The 21,102-nt window shown below is 48.4% G+C and overlaps 2 protein-coding genes and 1 long non-coding RNA gene across 16 annotated transcripts; 1 reads left to right on the plus strand and 2 right to left on the minus strand.

The window, feature by feature from the left end:
* The first annotated feature begins 12 nt into the window (after positions 1 to 12).
* On the plus strand, positions 13 to 19,290 carry LOC122164348 (ninein-like protein). Of its 13 annotated transcripts, XM_042826427.1 has the most exons (21): positions 13 to 32; positions 240 to 371; positions 1,729 to 1,964; positions 2,140 to 2,268; positions 2,356 to 2,493; positions 2,789 to 2,927; positions 3,962 to 4,072; positions 4,693 to 4,782; positions 5,296 to 5,304; positions 6,401 to 6,497; positions 7,034 to 7,101; positions 8,069 to 8,391; positions 11,256 to 11,363; positions 13,135 to 13,204; positions 14,632 to 14,883; positions 15,234 to 15,446; positions 16,003 to 16,119; positions 16,213 to 16,452; positions 16,850 to 17,078; positions 17,760 to 17,840; positions 18,698 to 19,290. In XM_042826427.1, the coding sequence occupies exons 4-18, from the start codon at positions 2,201 to 2,203 to the stop codon at positions 16,399 to 16,401; spliced, it is 1,992 nt and encodes a 663-aa protein (XP_042682361.1). In that variant the 5' UTR covers positions 13 to 32; positions 240 to 371; positions 1,729 to 1,964; positions 2,140 to 2,200; the 3' UTR covers positions 16,402 to 16,452; positions 16,850 to 17,078; positions 17,760 to 17,840; positions 18,698 to 19,290. The 13 variants fall into 13 exon arrangements, with proteins under 13 accessions (XP_042682361.1, XP_042682520.1, XP_042682440.1 ...); XM_042826586.1 differs by lacking the exons at positions 13 to 32; positions 240 to 371 and adding an exon at positions 122 to 204; XM_042826506.1 differs by lacking the exon at positions 13 to 32 and having other exon boundaries at positions 211 to 371; positions 17,760 to 17,971.
* LOC122165050 lies at positions 4,227 to 13,922 on the minus strand. 2 transcript variants are annotated; one of them, XR_006170372.1, is made up of 2 exons: positions 13,588 to 13,922; positions 4,227 to 7,823 (listed from the first exon to the last, which is right to left on the minus strand). It is a non-coding gene; the product is annotated as an uncharacterized LOC122165050 (long non-coding RNA). The 2 variants fall into 2 exon arrangements; XR_006170378.1 differs by lacking the exon at positions 13,588 to 13,922 and adding an exon at positions 12,651 to 12,690.
* GINS1 (GINS complex subunit 1) lies at positions 17,987 to 20,892 on the minus strand. The gene is made up of 7 exons (XM_042827560.1): positions 20,818 to 20,892; positions 20,679 to 20,743; positions 20,495 to 20,590; positions 20,201 to 20,291; positions 19,504 to 19,620; positions 18,702 to 18,776; positions 17,987 to 18,436 (listed from the first exon to the last, which is right to left on the minus strand). Exons 1-7 carry the CDS (start codon positions 20,890 to 20,892, stop codon positions 18,368 to 18,370), a joined length of 588 nt encoding a protein of 195 aa, XP_042683494.1. The 3' UTR covers positions 17,987 to 18,367.
* Between the last annotated feature and the right edge of the window lie 210 nt (positions 20,893 to 21,102).

The following is a 21,102-nucleotide window of genomic DNA, read 5'->3' on the forward strand; positions in this document are numbered from 1 at the left end:
GCTGCGCATGCGCGGGAATCCCGACGGAAGCGGTGAGTGCATGCATGGTGGGCGGGCGGAAGAGGTGGGGAGAGGCGTGTGCATACACGTCGGGGTGGTTGAGAACGTCGCGCATGCGTGACGGCAGAGCGGGTAGAGATGGGAGGCGTGCGCATGCGCGGCAGGAGAGTGGCGTAGTGAGCTGTGCGCATGCGCCGTGGGGCGGTAAGTCGGGTATTTTCTGTCTTTTCTCTTTTTAGCAGCGGTCTGGTGCTGTTCTCTTCTCTCTGCGTTAGAATCTGCGGGAACAGCTTGAAGCTGCCTCGAAAAAACCAGGAGGGGAGCTATTTTAAAACCCTGATCGGCTGCTCTCAGCTGTGTTCCTGCGGCTGGTGAGTTCCTGTCATCCTCCTTTAGGAGCCCAAAGATGTATTCACTAAATCAAACGAGGCTGGGCGCTGCAGGGTGAGCTCTGAGGAGCTGCAGATTGGTTTGCTCAGCCACACGACGTTCTTTTTCCTGAGTACACTGAGATCCCTAAAGCAACTGAGGCTGTTAGCACATCATGTGGTGAGCTGAAAGGCAGAAAAAGATCCTGATTCGTGGCCTTGATCTGCAGCTTCTCAGAGGTGACCTCCATTAGCTTTGATTAAGGAGCTGTAAGTCATTGCCATACATAGTTCATTTCTGTCTGATGTTTCTGCAACATTCTGAAGGGAATCCAGACACAAGTCCAGCCATCACATCTCTGTTTCCCCTCACCCAAACATAAAACAAAATTGCTAAAGAATGGGTTCTACTGAGGACAATTCAGATGAAGATACTGTTTTTCACAGGGGGCTGATTTAATAGACGTCACTTGGTGTGGTGAGTTGGAGAGAGTTCTCTGCTTGTTCCTTGTAGAGATGGTCTGGGCCCTTGTGTAGTGTCTGAATGACCCTCTTGGGAGCCACTTGAGTAGAAGTGGGAGCAAATCCTGTGCAGGTGGGGTGAGACAATAGTGCAGAAGGAAAGAGAGCTGTTAAGTCTTGTCTCTTTACTGGGGAACAAAATAAAAGGGAAAAAATCACCCCAATTCTAATATTGGCTTCAGAAACACGTTACTGCTCATCTTAACTGAGGTTGTCACCCTCTTTAGTTCATCCGTGTTTTCCTTGTTTGGTGTAATGATTTCTTCATGGCACTTTTAATCCCAAGAACTGACAAAGCAGTTGCAAATGCATTTGAAGTGTTTTAATGCACTAAAGTGGAAAAGGAAAGGCTTCCTCCAAACCTGAAATGAAAGTGGTGTTCTTGGGGGTGTTACCAACTCTGTGTTGACTTTCTGGCATTCAAGTTCTTTTGAGTCAACTTGGCTGAATCTCACTTAGCTTTGAGGCAGGAAGGGCTAAGCTGACCTCAGCCCAATTTTAGCTTCTAGTTCAAACAAGTATCAGCTGTCTTAACAGCTTTCAGATGACCCTCTAATGCTGTATAACTTTCAGAGTTGGTCTTTCTTTGGACACTGACTTTTCATCGGTTAGCAGGGAGACCAAAGTGGTTGGTCTGTGGCTTCCAGCTGTCTTCTTATGGCTGCCTTAGAGGTGGCTTATGACATCTCCAAGCTAACTTCTGGCAGCTTGATGTCGTTATTAGAACTTGATCCAATATCAGTGGAATCCCTGGAATTTTGATTTTGAAAGATATCAGTTTTTCTCTGCCAATTTTGCCTCACTGACTTAACTCTGTTGCTTTTTTTCTTGGTGTCAGAGGAGTGCAAGCAGAGGAGTCCATCCTTCCTGCCAAGCTACGTAAGCCCACGTCTCCTCACCAGCAACTGCACTAGATTTGCCAAGCCTGAATTTGTCATTGCCATCTGAGCCCTGGAAGAACTCAGCAGATCCTCAAGGTGCTCAGCATTACCATGTCTGGTGGTGGCAGGTGAAGTGAGGAACGAGACCTTCTAGCAAGTGTCTCTCTGGGGTGGAAGAAGTGCTCGTGGGCAGGTTTGTAATGGGAGGGTGAGCTTTGGCCATCCCAGGGATGGGGAAAGTCTGGGGTGGATGTTAACTGGGGCTCTTTTTGAAATGGGAGGCTGTCTCTTGAGAGCAGTCAGCTGGTGTAACCATGGAAGTGTTGTTGGAAGAGAGGAAGAGATTTCACTCAGTGCTTCTGTTTCAGAAACTGATTAGCAGCACAGAGGAGCCCAGTAGAGCTGCCTGCAGCCTTGGACAGCACACTCATGGTCTCAAGGAGTGGGCTTCAGCATGCAGCCATCACCTCCTATGCATACAAACTCCAGTGTCTCAAGTAAGGATGCTGCTTCACATGTGGGGTAGAGGGCCTACACTGGACTGCAAGAGGTGTCTCTGAATGCACTGCTTACTGTGCCTGCAGAAGCCAGGTGAGGCAAATCTCCAGGGAGAGGGACAAGGCCAGACTGGACTTAGAGAAAGCAGAGAGACACTGCCTGCAGCTCAGCAGGGAGCTGGACAAGCAATACATCGCCCTCAAGCATAGCCAGAGCAAGCTCAAGTAGGAAGGGTTCTTTTGGTTGAACAGGGAAAATGGTTTTCCTGTGAGTGCCCGCTGCCTCTACTTCCTGTGCCAGTCTCCCTTTCTGAATCTCTCACTTGTTTGGACATTGTGTGAGTGGCAGAGAAGTCCCTAAAGACCCCTTAACTTGTGTGCACTTCACTTATGCTTCCAGTATCTCTCCAAACAAGTTCTTCTCTTCTTCTTTTTGTGGGGTGAGCATGGATGCCTGGACCTCACAGTAATCTGAGAATAAGTTTCAGCTGCCCCCAGACATGTTGCTTATCTGTTCCAGGGATGTTCGGGCTGAAGTGGAGGCAAAAGAGCTGCTTTTGCAGCAAGCCATCAACCATCAAGTGAAGCTGGAGGCTGATGCACAGTTCCTCCAGGGCAAAGAGGCCACCCTTCATGGGAGACTGAACCTCATGATGAAGGTAAGTGAAACTGTCCTGAATTAAATGTTTTCACTCTTTCAGAGGAATCAAAGGAGAAGTGGTGACGAGGCTGGATAACTTGTCTTGCTTTTGCTAGGAAGGGCAGGATTTTATGGAGAAGTTGTGAGTCACATCCATACTACACAATTAAAATAAGGATCTTATTTGCTGGCCAGGACATTATTGAACCCTCTTGTAGTCTGTTGAGAATGATTTGGCCCTTAGCGACACCTGAACTGATGTCTGAGGCTAAAATTGTATGAAGGAGCATATAGTAGTAGAGACAAAGGTGTCCCTGTGCCTGAATATTATCTTAGAATAATTCGATTTGTTTGGGACCTTTAAAGGTTGTCTCATCCAACTCCCCTCAATGAATGGGGATATCTGCAGGGCTGGAGCTGGATCAGATTGCTCAGAGCACAACACCCAGTTCTGCCTGACCTCCAAGGATGGGATATCTACCATATCTCTGGGCAACCTGTGCCAGTGTTTCATTATCCTCACTGTAAAAAAAAAAAAAAAGGCTTTTTTCTTTTATCCAATCTAAATCTCCCCTCTTCTACTTTGAAGCCATTTCCCCTTGTCCTGTCACAGCAGAATCTACTGAAGAGTCCCCCCCCTTCTTTATTATAGCCCCATTTTAGATACTGAAAGGCCTCTACCAAATCTCCTCAGTGGCTTCTGTTGATGTAGATATACCATCACTGAAAGTGACTGGGTTGATCAGGGAGGTCTCCTTCTTCTCAACAACTAGCACAGACAGGTAGTTTTGTGAAGCAGAGGTACAGACAAGCCTACAGGGCTGTCTAGCTCTTATTCTATAAAGCCTATGCTTCTGTCTGTTGTTTGGAGAGATGAGCCAATCCCCAGCCCATGTGGCATGCCACTGTCCTGCCCAAAGTGGGATTTCCTGTGAGCAGTGCTGCGATCACAGTGCTGATGTGCTAGTAGTTCTGCAGCTGCCCACTGGAGGTCCAAAACTGATAAACTGAGGACCCACAACGCAAAGAGAATCTTCTCTGCTTCTACTGCAGGAGAACACACAGCTGCAAAACAAAGTCATGGAGATGGGTGAGAAACTGACCGCCTCTGAGACGCTGGTGTTGGAGCTTCAGAAAGAGCTCAACCTCGTTGTGAAGGACAAGGTAGCCTTTGTTTCTGTGTTGTGGTTAAGTCTTCTGAAGAATTCTTCAAAAGGTTAATCTTTTTTTTTTTGAAATTTGGCTTATTACAGCTTAGTTGTTGTGTTACCCCCCCCACCCCACTTTTGAATTCTCCTGCATATTAATGACAACCTGGAAAAAAGAATTACTGTTTTAATTTAGGCCTTTCAGAGCTTGAAAGGAGGAAATTTGCAAGTATAGAAAACTATACAAATCTGTGATTTCCAAGTGAAAATTAGATGTTCAAAAAAATTTCATCTTAACAGGTATTGAATAAAGGGTTTGTTCTTGTTATTAGTAGTAGCTGACGTTTCCACTCCAGTGAAGAGCATGAAGTGGATCTGGGAAATAAATGAGTCAGCGTTCTTGGTAGCTGGTTTGGGGAAGCCAGGCTGTCTGCAGTTAGGTATCTCTGTCTTAAGAAGAAAGATGTTCTTTCCCCTCTTTCTGCACTTGACCCATCCCACTGGCATCAATAGGAACCTTTCTTCTGAATCTAGGGCTTTAGGACTGTGACTCCAGTGATTTTGTAGAGCTTCTGTCTCTCCAGTTGGAGAGATGACAATTTCCTTGATGAGCAGTGTTTCCCTGTGCTTGTGCAGCTGGACCAGGAGGAGCCCCGCAACCCAGAGCTCCTGAACCATGGCAAATACTTTGCAGAGATTGTGCTGGAATACGAGCGGCAATGCCAGGTACCAGTGGGCAGCTCTTCAGCAATGCTGTCGTGATGCATACAGCTGTCATCTGCACATCTGTTGGGTGCTGCAGTCTGGGGCAGAGGAATGGGGCAGTGGTGAACAAAGTGTGAAGGAGTGGTTTTCCTTCTTGCCTTGCTCAGCATCCTTTGGCAGGAGGCAGGACACAGCTATGCCCCTAGTAAAGGAACCTAATGCCTTGCTCCCACAGCTGTGGGAGCACAACTGTGTGTTGGTTCCCCTGCCAGGTTGAGGGGAATAGGGGGTAGGTTGCAAATTTCACCCTTCCTGCTACCCTGTAGCCGTGGACTGTTTTGTGTGGGAATCATGTAGTTCCTTATATACAGGCAGACCACTCCAGGCTCTGCTGTAAGGTATTTTCTCTTGAATGGGAAGAGAAAGCTGTGCTCCTTTGGAATGCATACCATCAGCCAAATTCTTCTTTTGTTTTTCCCTTTCTTTTTCTGTTCCCCCCTTCACAACCCCTACAAAATTACTGGGCTGTGACAGAGAGTCAAGGTAAGCCTATCCACGGTCCTGGCATTGGTGTTCTGTGTGTTGCACCTCCTTCTCAGCACTGTGCTGCAGCCCAGAGCTTTGGCTCTCTGGGATGTGAGCACAGCCTCTGTCACCTTTCTATGGTTTCTAAGCAATGTGTGTCTCTTGCATGTTTTGCATGGCTGGGTGTTCTCTGTGTTGGCTCCTGATTGTGCAGTGTCCTGTACTTATTGCACTGTCTGTGTTTCCAAGTGCTATGAGTGATTGTAGAGCACCACCAGGTAGAGATGGTGACTTGCCAAATCTCTTCAGAGATTTGCTAAAATCTGTGCATTTGCAGCAAAGCCATTGACAGATTCAGCAGATAGCTCCTATTGAAGCTGTAGCTAAAGGCAAACATGCTGAAACACTATCCAATATAGCAGTACTCCAGGTGGCACCAGAGGGCTGAAGATGCTTGGAGCTGTAATTCTTCCTAGGGCTGAGCTGTCCCAGGGTTGTTGATGCAAATGCAGCTGGATGGAGATGCCTTTGGCTTCATCCTGCCATGTGAGGCACCCAGCTGGGTGCTGAATCCTGAATGCTGGCAGCCTATGTCCTCCTGTCTGCTCTTCTGTTTAGAATGGAGGTTAAACAAACTAGGTGTACTCTTTTCTAGACCTGCTTAGTAATATTCGTTAGTTTGGATTTGTGGAAGTTCCATAGCTCATATTCTTATGCAGCCCATTCATTTTCTGGATAGTGTAGCGTATAGGATGTAACTAGATGTCAGTTCAAAGTGGAGGGGAGACAGGATTCCTCATGCGCTCTTGCATCCCGTGTGGGATTCAGAATGTAAAGTGAAACAAGGGGGTTCCCAGATCCAGATGCATGGAAGTGGCTCATTGCTCAGCGTGGTGTTCATCTGTGAGACTCTTTGCTGTGGGGTGAGACTGGATAAACTCCTGTGCTGCCTTTGGAGCTCTCTGCTCTAAGCAGGCAGTGGGACGTGTTTCATGCAGTGCTTCCCAAGAGCTCAGGTGCTTTTCACCTCGTTTTGTTCCCTCTGCAACCTGGGAACATTCTGTCCCAGTCCTGGGAAGCTTCACAGCTGCGTCATGGCCTGTCTCTGCCTCAGGTGCTGTGGGACCAGAATGACGTGCTGCAAAGAGAGCTGGAAGAGCTGCGTCTTCAGCTGCAGGAGAAGAGGGCTGAGAGCGGGCTGCTGGCTGGAGGTAAAATGCAGGGGTGTTTGGGGCATCTCTGTTTGTTTGGCAAGAGCAAGGTTTTGTGCTGACGGGAGTAGTGGGAGTGTAGAGTGGCTGCTCCTGGTTTTGGCACTGGGCAGCCATGCGAGGGAAGAAAGGAATGATGGATGGTGAAGGAGCGACAGAGGTGGTTCCAACGTGTGAGCTTGTGACAGCAACATGAGGACTTGGCAGCTGGGAACGAGCTGGCCGATTTTCACTGTGGAGAATGGTGAAGAAACACAATATAATTAAGTGGGGTTGGAGGTTCAAGCTGAGCATTAGGAAAAAACTTCTTAGGATTAGCTGCCATATAGATGAGAGAATCTGGCTTTGGTGATAGTCTTTCTCTGAGCAGGAGTTGGATTAGAGAGCCAGAGGATTAGACTCCAGCACTTCACAGAGTGTGGGGCAATCCTAAGTATCAAGCACAAGGACAGTGGACCAAAGACTGTTCTCGCAGTGCATCTTTTTCCCAGTGTGTTCCTCTCCCAACCATCTGGTTCCCATTTCTGTGTGTGCAGAGACGTCAATCACGACGCAGCAGCTCCAAGAACAGCTGCAGGACCTGAAGATGCAGCTGGAATCCAAGGTGAGTTGTGGGGGCTGATGTCCAGAATTCTCTGCACAGCTGCTTGGCGAATGGAGGTGGACATCTGTATTCCCATGCCCATTTTAGCAGTCAGGAAGATGCAGAGCCCTCACGGGTGGGCAAAAGCTTTATGAATGACTCTGTCACCTCGCAAAAATTTTGCATGAGTTTTGCTTCTTACGTGGAACTAGAGATTATTTCTACTTTGCATTGTCCCTGTAAAATCAGCACAAGGACCAGAAGGAGAAGCAGCAATGTGCCTCCTGAGAGCATGGAAATTATCAGAGCTCTGTCTCCCTGTGCTTCCAGCACACTTTTAACCTGCTTGCACTAAGATGACAGTGTGAGCCCAGCCCTCTAGACAGCAGCAGGATAGATTATCCTGAGTTGGAAGGGACCAACGGGGATCAGTTTCCACCTTCACTTCTTTTTCTGCTGAACTAGAGGTCATGCATTCTTGCTGGGTTTCCACTGCAGCACTGCAACTGTAAATCCTAAACTGCCACACAGATGACAGACAGTTCAAGGAGCACAGAGCTGCTTGCAGACCTTCTGCCTCCGTTGTGCTAATCCCACCCTGGGTTTTATGATTTTTTGCAGGGAGCTGTGGAAAGCAGCAGCTCCTCACCGCCACCTCTAGGGCAAGGGGCTACTCTGCAGGGTGGAGGAAGGATGTAGGAGTGTAGAGACGATGCTTCTCCTTTCTCTATGGAGTCCCAGTGCTGCAAACAAGGAGAAAGAGAGAGGTGTGCTGACAGCTGGGAAAACTGGGGTCCATTTATATTTGCTTCTTAAAGGCTGCTGTGTGCAGCTGTTTATTGTCCTGAGTTCACTGGGGAGCAGAAATGTCTTGAGAGTGTCCCATGCTGGGAGGAACCATTAGGGTGGTTCAAGTCAGAGTTACCAAAAGAGAGAGAGGCCCTCAGGAGCACAGCACTAATGTCCAACCACTGTTTCTTTCCAACAGGTAAACTATTATGAGGAGGAAATGGAGCTAATGAGGAAAAACTTTGAAAGAGAGAAGGACAGCAAGGAGAACATCAAGGCTGAGATGAGCAAGGTAGAAGACCAAGAAGAAGACCTGAGAGAAACAGTTTCAAAGTACCAGGTTGTAACTGATGTCATGAAAGAGCGAAAAGGTGTGCAGAGCCTGGAGCTGGAGGAGAGGTTTGAGATGGAGCCAGCCAGGGTTGAACTTCAGCACACTGAGGACATAGGGCATCCAAGGCAGCAGCTGAACCAGGAAAGAGAAGAGCTGAGAATGCAGTGCAGGAACAGAGGAAGCCTCAGGTATGGTGGTGTTCTTTTCTTGGGTCTAAGTAGGAGACAGAGGGTGAATACATCCCCTGCCTGCACCAGAATGGACCAGGGAGATTTCTTATGAGTCTGGAGAGCTTCTTCAATTGGGGAAAAAAAATCTAGGCATTAGGGTGAGGATACAGCAGTCTGAAGTGGGACATCCGAACTCCTCTTACATGACTGCTTTTATTTGAAGACTTCAGTTTTCCTTTAGTGTTGTGCAGGTGTGTCAGAGAAAGTGCCAGCAAAAACTGTACCTAACAACAAAGAGGGAAACAGGATGGTTTTTATCAGTGTTTTCATATGATATTTCTCTTTCTTGGTCCTTTAGCAAACTTGCTGCTACTTGCTAGATCATTACAGTCTGCTGTCTGAAAAGCAACAAAAGATGGCTTAAATTTTTCTGTTTGGCCAAAACAAACTCACTCACAGAAAAGTAAGGTAATCTGTGAATAGGTGATCATCCTCCTTTCCTGTGCTTGTGGTGCCAATTCTGCAACTTTCCTCGGGGTCAGATTGGCTTTGGGAAAGGGATTAAAGAGGAAAGTATAGGAACATCGTGGAGGAAACTGTTCATGCCTGCCCCGTCCCGCTTCCCAGTGCGTCCTACCACTGTCCCCTGTTTCCTTTTGCCTTGCTGTCTCTTTGTGTGCCTCCACTGCCTCTTCAGCATCTGAGACCCCTTTCACAATATGCAGGTGGACGATTTCTCTGTTGCTCTCTGTTATAGGGCACAGTGGTGTGGGAGCTTGCTGTAATATTTAGTAATTTTGCAACCTAAGGAATACTGTATCGTCTCTCCAGCAAAAATGTGTTCCAGGGCTGGTTGAGCTTTTCAAGCTGTGCCTGCCACGTGTGCTATCAAATCCAGGTCAGAGAGATGTTAGTTATCTTTTGGAAAAATACAGAGGTTGAATATAATCAAAAGCAGTAATGGAGTGAATGTTTGGTGTGAAGGCAGCTGTAGTGTAGCAGCAGCACTGCTGTGAGAAGAAGTAATTTCTCAGTGAATAAAGGCTGCTGGGGAGCAGCGTGCCCAGGAAAAGCAGGGATGGGTCCAGAAGGAAAAGGACGCAGTGTCCCTGTGGAGGATAAGATGTGAAAGAAGGTAAATGGGAAGCAAGTCAAGATGTATCAAATGGTGGCTGTTAAGAGGGTGGAAAGAAAACAAGGTAAAACAACAAAAAACACCAGGATGAAATGGATATAATGTACAAATCACAAAGCTGAGGACTCTGGTACTGAAGGGATGATGTAGCTGGAGAGTTGCCCTCCAATTGGAAAGGAGCATGTACCCAAGACTTGGGGACATAGAACAGCAACTCCTGTTGCAACCCCAGCATCAAAGGAAAAGAGAAGAAATGAAAGGTGTTTTGATAGGCTGTTACAGATGTCCGTTGCAGCAAATGGACTGTTCAGTCCAGAAGCTGGAGCCAAAGCTGAATGCACTTGTCATGGAGAAACAAAATCTTGAGAGACAAGAGGCTGTGCTTGGGAAGGAAACAGAGAAAGCAAAGATAGATTTGCCTTCACCCGGCAGAGGCAGCAGGATGTCAGGACATAATGTGATCTAGAGGGAGGTAGAGCAACATAGCAGCACAGGGGGAAACATGACAGTCAGGCTGTCAAAATGGAGCTGCAGAGGGAGAGGAACAGACTGAAGCTGCAGCTGATGCAGCTCAAGGACTTTGTGCAGTAGTTGGAAAATGATCCCCAAACCTTGAGCACTCAGGCAGTTTGCAGAGCCGAGTGCTGCGACAGCAAAAGAAGACCAGATGTCTTGTGTAACACAGGACTGCTTAACACGTTGGTCCAAGACACTGACAGCAGCTCTGTTCTGGCTTGCTGTTCCCTACATCTTTTCCTAACTGGGGGAGTGTGGTCAGAGAGCTGGGATGTGCTCACGTGGCCCTGGCTGACTGTGCACTTGTCTCCTCTGCCTTGTACAGCTGTATGTGGGTGTTGGAGATTCCACAGGAAGAACAGCATGTGAATCCTGATGTAAAACTGACTCAAAGAGCGGCTGCTGTGTGGAGTATCCTGCTAAGCAGGGGGAAGCAAACACTAGGCAGTGCACTAGTACTCCTTGCTTGCTTGGGGAGTAGAGCAAGAACTTCCCTGCTCAGCTCCTCTGCCTCTCACGTTGAGTGACAAAAACTGCAGTGCTGTTTTCCATGTTGAGCTAGATAGGCTCTTCTCCCATTCTCTTCTCTACGGAAGAATGTGGAGCCTGGAGGGATCTAGAGGTTAGCACTAACTGTTGGATAGTACTGTGCTCTTTAACACAGGGCTTACCTGCCTTTCAGCAGATGTCAGTATTTGTGGCCTCGTGGGAGGCTAAGAGTAGAGAAGGAGAGGAAAGACAAAGAGGCTGAGAGGTTTCCTTGCATTTGGTCTCATAGCTGGCACCCCTAGCACTGTAAAGTCACAAACAAGCTGGCTTTTCCTGACATGGCCTTATTGCACTCAGGTGTTGGGTTTGCCACCTGGTTATCCTGAAATGAAGTCTATGTATGTCGTGATGGGCCAAGCCAACAAGTTTGCAAACAGATTTTAGTCAGCTGGAAGCCACATAAATTCAGCATCTTATGCTATTTCTCCTTATTCTCTTTTGTTTTCCTGCCATCAATACTTACTACTCTTTCTCTACCTTTGACAGTTCTTTGATTCTCTCTCCACATTCTGCTTGAGCTACGGGATGGATATTTCTCAGAATTCTTTTGTTCTTCTTGTCCTCACAACATGGATGGGAACAGAGAAGGAAGACTGTGTAAGATGCAAACAGCAAACTGGGCTTTTGTATGTTTTTTTTTTGTATGGTGTGATTTTTCACATTTCTCTTTCTCTCCCTGCAGGGGAGAGCAGGGCTGGCTTCTGGAGGAGAACAGCTTGCTGAAAAGTCAACCTGGGAGACTCCAGGAAGAGCTGAGGGAGGCTAAGGAGGAGTGCAGCAGACATGACGAGTAAGAGAGGAGCCAGCTGTGGGAAGGCTGGCAAAAGGGGGAAAGCTAATATTCATGAAAGAGACTGCTGCTCAGGTGCATTTAGCATTTTCAGCTGATTTCAGCTGTCCCAAGCTGCCTTTTGTTTGCTCATTTCCAAAAGCCAGCACTCTCACCGCCTTCACTTCATGCAAAAGCAGCCAATGCTGGATCAGGCTTAGCCAAAGGCTGGGTAGGCCAGAGGACTGGGTTCAGAGCTGCATTTGGAGAAGACACTGGGGGCAGCGATGTGCCGAGTGTGGAAAGCTTGAGATTCTTGTTTACACGAACATTTTTATCGGTGGTCAACTGCTGCCTTTGTAAGCTTGGGATAGATACTGGTGTCTCTTGCTGTATAATCAATGAATATTAAGATGTCATAATTACAAAATAAACAAGAGAGTTAGACAAAGCAGATTATGATAACAAAAAGAGAGTAGATAGAAAGCCTACCCGTATCCTGTGCTCACTTTCAAAACTCCAGCAGAGTGGATCTCCAGAAGAGATCCTTCCCCACTGGTCGCCCTGTAATCCACTGTCATTCTCCACGTGCCATCTGACTTTCGCACTGGCCAGAGGGGGGAGTTATATGGGCTGTGTGCAGGTCTTGATATTTCATCTTGCCCACCCAGGAGCCTGTACTGTCTCATGTTAGTAATGCGGCGTGGTTTCAGCAGGCAAACAGGCCCATGTTTTGTATGGCCTCTTAATATTGCCTGCACTGCCCAGACACTGATACACCTCTGTCGAAGTCTGAACTCTCCCACGGTTGTCTGGAGAGCCAGACCCCATAGAATATCAATGCCCAGGATGTATTCTTGGACTGGGGCAATAGACACCTTGTACTCCCAGGGTGGGAGACACCCAACACCCAGTTTTAATAGTGGCCATGCCATTGTGGAGGCAGCCAATTGTCCTTCGTTAGTGATCAGTACATCCTTGTTAAGTCCCTGAAAGTAGTCTGCCAATGTGATATGGGGAGATATTGCCATAACGCATAAGGGACCCAATTTTCAATGATAACTGCTAGTTTATAACAGGGGGATCCCACATATCCTGGGATCTGCCCTGGAATCATTTTCTCTAGAGGGGTATTGTTCTCCCCCTTGACCCATTTATAGAAATTCCAAAGAAAAGGCATGACGTAAATTTGGCCTGCCTGGCTCGCCAAGTGTATAATCAATGAATATTAAGATGTTATAATTACAAAGTAAACAAGAGAGTTAGGCAAAACAGATTACAACAACATAAAGAAGATAGAAAGCTTACCCCTATCCTGGGCTCACTTAGAAAACTCCAGAGAGCAGATCTCCAGAAGAGATCCTTCCCCACTGGCAGCCAGCTCTTCAATAGGTCTAGGAGAGGTGCAGCCAGGCTCCAACCCTTCCAGCAGCACAGGAGAATTGCCTTCACCTGTGCTCCTGTGGCTGACTCATGGCTCGCCTCAGGTGATCAGTCTGAGGTTCAGGCCGTGACTCAGCAGTTCCCACACACTTGCTCAACCATAAACCAGGCTTCCCCACTGTACTTCATACTCTGAATTTTTGGTCTCTAACACTGTTATAGGACTTCAGGTGTCCCCACCTCTCTGCCCTGAGCTGAAACACCCACTCTGGAATCAATTCAGGACCATGTCTGTTCTGGCCTGGTTTGTCTCCTTTTCCAGACCAAGATCAGCTGCGTAGGTCCCCAAAACAGAGGTTGTGTTTGCTGCTTTCTGTTATGAAGCTAATCATATCCCTCTACCTGACAGGAAACACATGAGCAAGTTGAGCAGAGAGAAGGTAGAAAAACTGGCTGTAGCAGTAAAGTTGAAGAAGTCGGTAAGAAGCCATTAACAATAACTGACAGATTCCTGGATGTGGGGTTTAAGAGGACAAAAACTGCATGGTCTTATAGGGGAGGATGCAAACGTCTTATCTCAAGCAACCGAATCTAATCTTACTTGGAAGAAACTGCTTTGTTTTATAACTATAAAGGAGGGAAAAGATATGTGACAAAAGCCTGTGAAAGTCTTTGCAGAAGAGAAAGGTGGTACTTAATACATCTCTGAAAAGATTAGCTTTAAGCACTCGCTCTCATTCCCTGAGTTTCTACTCAATCCCAGTCTCAAACACTCATGCTCCCAAGCCTGTGAACAAGTATGTGCAAAAGGCTTGGTCAGAATACTCGTGTGATTGAGGATAGCAGGTTTTCAAGTACTCACCCTTTTTCTGGGACTCTTCCTGGCTAATAACAGCAACTTCTCTGGAAATATCTTCACTGTTTGGGTCTGTAATGATGTAATGCTATAACGTGATGGAGAGTTATAATAATAACTGCAATAATAGCAGGGTGGCACAATCCTAGGCTGCAGTAAAAGAGACCAAGTCCAAATGCAGCAGCCACGGATGCAGAAATAAAGGAAGAAAGATTTTCTAACCTTCAGAAGGCTTCCAGCAGGCAGAGATCTCCAGCACAGTCACTTTACTTTCACTGCTGGCCCTTAAATGAGGTCTGGGAAGGGGTGGATCCTGGCTCCACCTCTTTCAGTCACTCAGGAGTATTGCATGCACCTGAGCTCCCCTGGGGGTGGTCCTGCCTTCCCACCAGGTGCTCAGTCACTGCTTCAAGCCCTGACTTAGCATTTCCACTAGAGGCCATCATCTGCAACTGGGTGGTCCTTTCCTGACCCTTGCTGAGTCAGCTTCCATAAGCCTTAGGCCCAGGTACACTGCACACTTTTCCTTCATTTGAAGAAAGCTATGTTTGTTACTGTTTTCCTGAAAAGCTAACAGGAATGAGGGGGCCGTGAGATGTATGCTGGTAGATGCAGGCTTCCTGCTGACACGTTAACCACGGAAACTGCACCTTGCTCAGCATTGCTGCTGAGAGTGTGATGCCCCAGGAACGTCAAGGGGATGGTGCCCTTTGGTGTTGATGGAGGTTGCATTTGTAGCCCTTCTTCTGTTATGATAGTCCACTCATACTGCACTGATGCCAATCTTAATATTTCTGTTACATGGCTCTACTGTCAGACCTTAGGACTTCCTCTCTTCCTTCCCGACCAACCTCTTCCAGGGTTGTAATCTGTGTAGGCTTTCCTAAGCATGAGGCTGTTCATGGCTTCGGGGCTTGGTTCAGGTTGGAAAATGAGTCCTGGGTGCACGCAAGGTCCTGTGGTGACAGCAGTGTTCTTATGTAGGGACCCAGCAGTTTCTGCTAGTATTCCCACTCCAAACCTTTGTGTGTGTTTTTATTTTATTTACAGAGTGGAAAGAGCAATGTGGATGTCTCCCAGACAAACATCAAGGTGAGTAAGCTGAGCCATAAGCTCCTGGAGTATGAAGTCGGCTGCAGCGCCAGCACTGGGTCCACCCAGCTGCAGAACCAGGGGCTCATGGAAGTCAAGCAACTACAAGGAGTGGAGATGGCCATGAGGCTGGAGCACTGCCAGCAGCATGCAGCGTGTCAGTCAGAGATGGAGCTGCTCCGGCAACAGCTCGAGGCATCGCAAGAGGAAGTAGGTGCTGTTTGGTCATTGACAAGGTAGCATGCAGCTGGGTAGTCCCTATGATGTTGGTGTTTCCCCACTTAGGGCTGTATTGAACACCTTCCCCAGACAGAAAAGACTGCCCTCTTTGAGAGCTACAAATCACCCTTCTGCACTCCCAGCACTGTCAAACCGTGGCTTTGCAGGCTGCCTGTTAAACCTACCTGTCAAGATTCTACTGGTCTGCTGTGGCCATGATGACATGAGACCTAGGGTGGAGGCTGAGTGTGCTGCTTAGCTCCTCCTTTTATGTGCAGCACACCTTCAACCTGTCCTATTGCTGGCACAATGCTGTAACTGGCAACCTTTCTCTGTTGCAGCTCTTTGAAGCCAAAGCAAGCTTGAGTCTGGCTCAGACTCAGCATGCACTGCAGCTGCAGCAGGCCAAGGCACAGCTGAACAATGTGGTGCCAAGGAAACAGTTTGAACAGCTGCAAGCCAGCTTGAAAGAGGAGCAGTGCAAGGTTCAGCAGCTCCAGGCAAACCTCCAGCAGCAGGCTGAGCAGGCATGCAGACAGCTGGTCAGGACCCAGGTAAGCAGGGAGCTGCAGAAGTTCCCTCAAGGGTACCAGAGAGGGAGCACTAGCAGCCTGGAATGGAGCTGTGGTCAAGGGCACCAGAGGATTGGATGGAAAATTCCGTACCTGAAAAATGCAATTGATTTTCAAGTTCCAGCTGCAGTTTTCTTGTCACCAAACTGTGCTTGATCAGGAGTACACTCCACTTCTATTCATCTACCTCAGACCAGATACTTTGTGCCTAGAGGGCAGGAACCATTTAGGGAGACACTTTGTGTTGGCTTAGGCTGTGGAAAGAAAGCTTGAGCCCTCTACATGGACATGCACAGAGCAGGGTGGCTTTAAATGTAGGGCACCAAGTCAACAAGGTGTTGGGTTTTAAAAAACAGACTGGTGCTGAACTAGGGAAGGTGGTGCTGGTCTTAAGCACTCCCCACCAAGCTCTTTGCATCTGGCAACACCTCCACTGCTTCCCCATTCACACTTCAGGGAGAGTGCTGGGGACTTGGTGGGATGTATACATTACCTGGGACAGCCCAACATAACATCAGGATTTTGTTTCGTGCTGAAGAAAGAACATGAGCGCCTGTTGCAGGCAGCTGTGGAGCAGGCAGAGGGGTTGCAGTGTGACCTAAGGAGTGCTGAAGCTGCGCTTGCAGATGGGGCAGCTCGCCTCAAGGATGCACAGGTGAGTGCAGGAGGTGCTGGTGCCACTTGTCTCTGCTGGGCTGGGACTTCCGTGGAGGGACACTGAACCTTAAGCCTCCTGTCTGTACCGCAGGCTCAACTGTGCAGGAACAAACGGCTGATTAAAGATCTCTGTGAAGAAAACAGAGGGTTTGCAATGGCCCTGCAGGCAGCTGAACTGAAGCAGATGAACGCTGAGAAGAAGAACCACATGCTGGAGGAGCAGGCCTTGGCCTTGAAGAAGCTCATTGAAAAAATCACACCAGCATCTCTGAATGCATGATGGAGCACTGCTATGGCAGCCTTGCTCCTGAGCCTGGCTGAGGTTTGTCAGGTATGAAAGAAGAAATCTGGCTGAGTAATCAGCTTTGTTCTCTCTGATCTTGCTAGGATTTCCCTGGGTAGAAAGTAGAAAATAGAGATGCTAGTCCTTCAAGGAAACTAGTCCAGTGGGTAGCTTAATTTTCTTATTATAAACGCAATCTTTGGTACCAGTCCCAATGGCAGCATGTGCTGTTGTCTCAGGGCAGCCATTTCCCCAGGAGCTGCCTGCATCTGGAAAGCCAGGGCAGAGGGGGCTGTAGGTTCCTGCATCTGGTGTACTCTGAGTAGAAAGCTGTATTCTGTATTGTGGTATCAGTACTTCCTGCCATCTCCAGCCTCCTCTGAATTTCAGGTGTCTCCTGCAACTATTGCTGAACTTTTTTTTTTTCCCCCCTCCTTCCCTACAGTTCCTCTAGGAGACTCTGAACCTGAAGTTTCCCAAAACCTGAGCCTAGGATCCAAACTAACCTGCTGGTGGGTTGTTGCCTCTGCCATAAGCAGATCAGAGCATCTGAGGGAAGAGTCCTCTTCAGATTTCAATCTCCAAAGCTTGGGGCAGGGCTGGTATCCCCTGTGCACCACCATACTTCAGCAAGCTGTCCTTATTGCACATTCTCAGGGAGAGCAGGAAGCATGGTAAGTAAAGCACAGCATTTCACCTTCCTTGTTAAGTCTTCACTGGCAAGCTTTCTAAGATGCCACAAAGCCAAGCATTCACATGAGCAGATAACAGATATATTGATCAGCCCAGGGTGTTACCCTCTGTACATCATTACACCCTGCCTTGCTCTCTGCCAGGCTGTAAAAGGACTTGTGATTCTCAAGGGACTGTGGTGACTGCTGCAGCAGAAAGACTAAACAAGCCTGACTGCAACAGAGTGGTGACACAGAGCCTGACAGTCAATATAGGCAAAAGGGCTTCAACATAGATCAACCTGTTGTTGGAATGAAAATAAGGGTGGATAAATTGGCTCTTAACTCCTAGCCTGGCAGTTCTGGGATGTTCTCCAGCCCTGCTTCTATAAGGGACAGGACAGGGACAACACCAGGAGAGGGCTGACTGAGAAGGCCTCAGGTCTATGGGCGATTTTTCTGTTGCGGAAAATGGCAGAGACTTCTCTTGTCCTGGGGCAGCCCTAAAGAGTAGGGCTATTGGAGAAGGTGGTAAAGATGAAAGCCCACACAGGGTGGCAAAACAAGGCAGGGAACACCTCTGAGCTAACCCTAGCTTAGGCTGGGGGCAGCAGTGAAAAAACTGCTTGGGCACTTCTCTGCTTGCATTCTTCCTTAAGCTACTGCTTTTTTTTTGCTTGTCAGATGGGCATCAGGCCAGGAAAGCCTGCGGTCTTACCTAGAGCTTATGCTTTTGGAAGTACTATCTCTCAGCCACTATTGAAGGTGAGCAGCTCCACATCTAGCCCCAGAAAGAAACTCTTGGAGCTGACCTGATGGTTGAAGTTCACTGAGACACCTAATGACCTCCTAAGCATCACTCTGCACAGTCAAGCTGGGTTGAACAAAAGAGCCAGGTCAGAGAGCTGTAAAGAACATAACATAGACTCTCAAAGAGCTATTAACATTGAAAACTGAAGCAGTTTTTTATTTGGCAGCTGTGGAACTCTCCCAGCTGGTCAGTCTCTTATTTTCCAAGGCACAAAGAACTGCTCCAAGCAAAACTGCATTCACAAACCCTGCTTGTAGCTGTGGTGCTTACAAGACACCCTCCACCCACTGCAGGACTCTCGGGCTTACTGTGTTACTGCTACGCACCCTTTGGTCACGAAGTGCTGGCCAATATGGTTTGCTTACAAGCTTGGAGATGATCTTTGTGTCAAGCTGTTATGAGGAGTTGTAGGGTGCTCTAAAATACTGAGGTGGCTGAAGTCCTGCACAGACCACCAGGCAAAGGCTCCTGTCCTGCACGCTTATGACAGAATGTGCTCCAGGACTCCTTGTCTGATTAACTGCTCACATTTCCAGCGGGGCAAGAAGTGCTGCACAGAAACACAGACAGATTTTCCCTGAAATACAGGCAGACTGGATTTGTTATTACATAGGCAATTCTGCTACATCACAGATCAGGCAGGGGTGAAGTGCAGTCCTGGTGCATGCAGACAGCTTGCAGCACACACAAGGGAGCCACACATGGGGGAACTGTGACATGCTGTGAAGCTGGGATGGGCAGGGCTACGTCACAAGAGTGGAAGGGAAGGAAAAGAACAGGAGAGGATTTAAACCTTGTTTTCATGTCACAGGTACCTGGCTGTTCTTCTTCAACAGGACAGTGGTGCCATCATCGATCTCAAATTCTCCATAGTCTCTCAAACACCGCACCTGTGAAGCAGAAAGGTAGCTGTGTCTGCAGCAGCACACCTCCCACAGAAAATGTCAGACATCACTGCAAGAGACGCAAGAGTTATGGAGCGTATGTCTGAAGTGTGGACATATTCCTACCCACCTCACACAGCCCTGACTTGAAAATACAAAACCAGGTGGACCCCATAGTCTGAGGGCCCTACCTGATGTTCTCTTCATGCCTCTGCCTGCAACATGAAGCACAGTGGGCAGAGCAGGCACCCCAGAGACTAGGGAAAGAGTAGCACTGCACAACAGCAGCATTTCTAGAGCCTCCTCACACATGTAGCAGAAAATGTCAGTCTGTTAGCAGTGAAACAGTTATAAAGAGCAGGCTGGTTGCCTGTATGTTTTCTTTTTAAGAGAACACAGCACTTCAGCTACTGACTCCGAAATCATTTTCCACTTGCTTTTGCTTTGTTGTATCAATGGCATAAAATGATTTATAGTCTGATCTGTGAAAATCTATTAAACAATGACAAGAAAGCACCAACACCTAGTTGACAATGCTTAAGTGAGAACAAGGTTTCTAATTGATCTGAAGAGGTCTTTAGAAGAATAATTAAATTGCTACGAACTACACCCTACAAGAACTTTTCACTGCCATTCAGACCACTCACCACTACTACACACATTTCCTGCAGACTAGTCATGCATTTGTCAGCATACTTTGTTCACAGGTAGAAGCCAGCACTCGTGCACTTACTTCAATGTACAGGCTTTTAGGAGGCTTTATGTCCTGTGTAAGGTCCAGTCCCTCCTCTCCTCCCACTGACCTCATGTAGGTAGCCAGGGATTTCTTGTACCGATTGAACCACTCCACCTGCAGATGCCAACAGCAGTCCCTCAGGCAGAGCCACACAGCTCATGCTGAAGGACATGTTCCTGATGGATGAAACTTGGTTTGTTTGTGCTGTCACAGCTTTCCTTTGAGTACGAGTTCTTCTAAAGGGGGAAAAAAATAAAATCTGTTCTGGGCACAGGGCAGTCTGGATTTGGGCTAGCAAACATGCTGACCAGCAGCTCTGTGCTTCAGTCTAGCATTTGACTGACAGCATTTGAAAGCAGCATGTGGAGACTAGGATGGTCAGACCAGATGACCTTACTGGTCTTCCCAACCTTTACGCTTCTATGAACAAAGTTCTGTGGGCTGTGAGTCTGATCTGATGAAGGCGATAATCCTTGAAGTGGTCATGCATTACTGGTACTTATCATGCATTTGGGATTGCATCCTTCAGGCATAAAGAAACAAACTGGTATTTACAGTAAGGCACATCAGGTGTCTCAAGTTTATAGTAAAGGAAAAAGATGTAATGCTGTTCTGACTGTACTAAATCATTTGGGAGGAGTGAGGGAATACTGAGAGGGAAATAGGGTAACAGTTGAAAAGCAGGCTGACTCACTTCCTCGGCTGCCATGTGGAACTGGATGGCATTGGGCAGAATGCTTCCATACTCCCACCGGAGCGCCCGGATCCGTAGCAGCCGGTCGTACCTGGGGGGGACACAAGTGGCAAACACGGCATCTTTGCTGATGCAGCGCCTGTTCGCCCTCGCAGCACTGGGCAAGAGCTCTGCTTAGGGCTCCCTCCTTCCTTTGAAGGATGCCGTTTTTGACCCATTCTTTAGTTCAAACTTCTCGAGCAGAGGAGAAAGCCGGAGGCGCTGCAGGCCGGGGCCCCAGCACGCAGCACTCACAGGTAAGCCACGATGCAGCGTTGGTTGCGGAGGAGGCAGCAGTGCCGAAACCGGATGAGGAAAATCAGATCTGTTCGGCCCGACTTCGCTTCAGACCTGGCAGATGAGGAGCCCGGTTACAGGGCGGCGTTACAGAGCTCCGCGGCCCCGCCCTCCCCGCCCAGCTCCTACCGGCGGCACTCACACATCCGCCTGGTTCCGCTCGTACAGCGTCCGCATCTCCTCCAGCACCTGCCGCAGCTCCTCCGCCTGCAGCACCGCAGAAGCCCGGTGAGGACGGGCCGCCCTCGGCTCGCCCCTCGCCCCGCTCCCACCGCACTCACCCGGAAGGGCGGCAGCCGCCCGCCCGCAGCGCTCTGCAGCTCCCGCACAAGCCCGACCGCCCGCTCCCCCGCCATGCTGCCGTGCCGCGCGCGCGGGAAACTTGACCGCCCCGCAGCCAATGGGAGCCGAGGGGCGGGGCCAGGAGGGAGGCCGCGGCTCCCGGGAACGGGGCTGCGGGGCGGGAAGGGGCGGGTGTTCGACGCTGGGACTGGGATTGCGCGGGAAGGTGCGGTGAAAAGGGGCAATTAAATAAATAAATGTGTGTGTGTGTGTGTATATATTAT

This window comes from Centrocercus urophasianus, unplaced genomic scaffold (assembly GCF_019232065.1).
Source record: "Centrocercus urophasianus isolate 14NV4802_14NV808 unplaced genomic scaffold, USGS_Curo_1.0 seq_10, whole genome shotgun sequence".
Taxonomy (NCBI): domain Eukaryota; kingdom Metazoa; phylum Chordata; class Aves; order Galliformes; family Phasianidae; genus Centrocercus; species Centrocercus urophasianus.

Coding starts and splice junctions, on each gene's coding strand:
- LOC122164348 (XM_042826427.1), top strand. CDS start 2,201: ATGGTCTCAAGGAGTGGGCTTCAGCATGCAGCCATCACCTCCTATGCA. Junction 2,269..2,355: donor TACAAACTCCAGTGTCTCAA/GTAAGGATGCTG, acceptor CTGTGCCTGCAG/AAGCCAGGTGAGGCAAATCT. Junction 15,447..16,002: donor GACAGCTGGTCAGGACCCAG/GTAAGCAGGGAG, acceptor TTCGTGCTGAAG/AAAGAACATGAGCGCCTGTT.
- GINS1 (XM_042827560.1), bottom strand. CDS start 20,892: ATGGCGGGGGAGCGGGCGGTCGGGCTTGTGCGGGAGCTGCAGAGCGCT. Junction 20,292..20,494: donor CGCTGCATCGTGGCTTACCT/GTGAGTGCTGCG, acceptor TGTCCCCCCCAG/GTACGACCGGCTGCTACGGA. Junction 18,777..19,503: donor CTAAAAGCCTGTACATTGAA/GTAAGTGCACGA, acceptor TCTGCTTCACAG/GTGCGGTGTTTGAGAGACTA.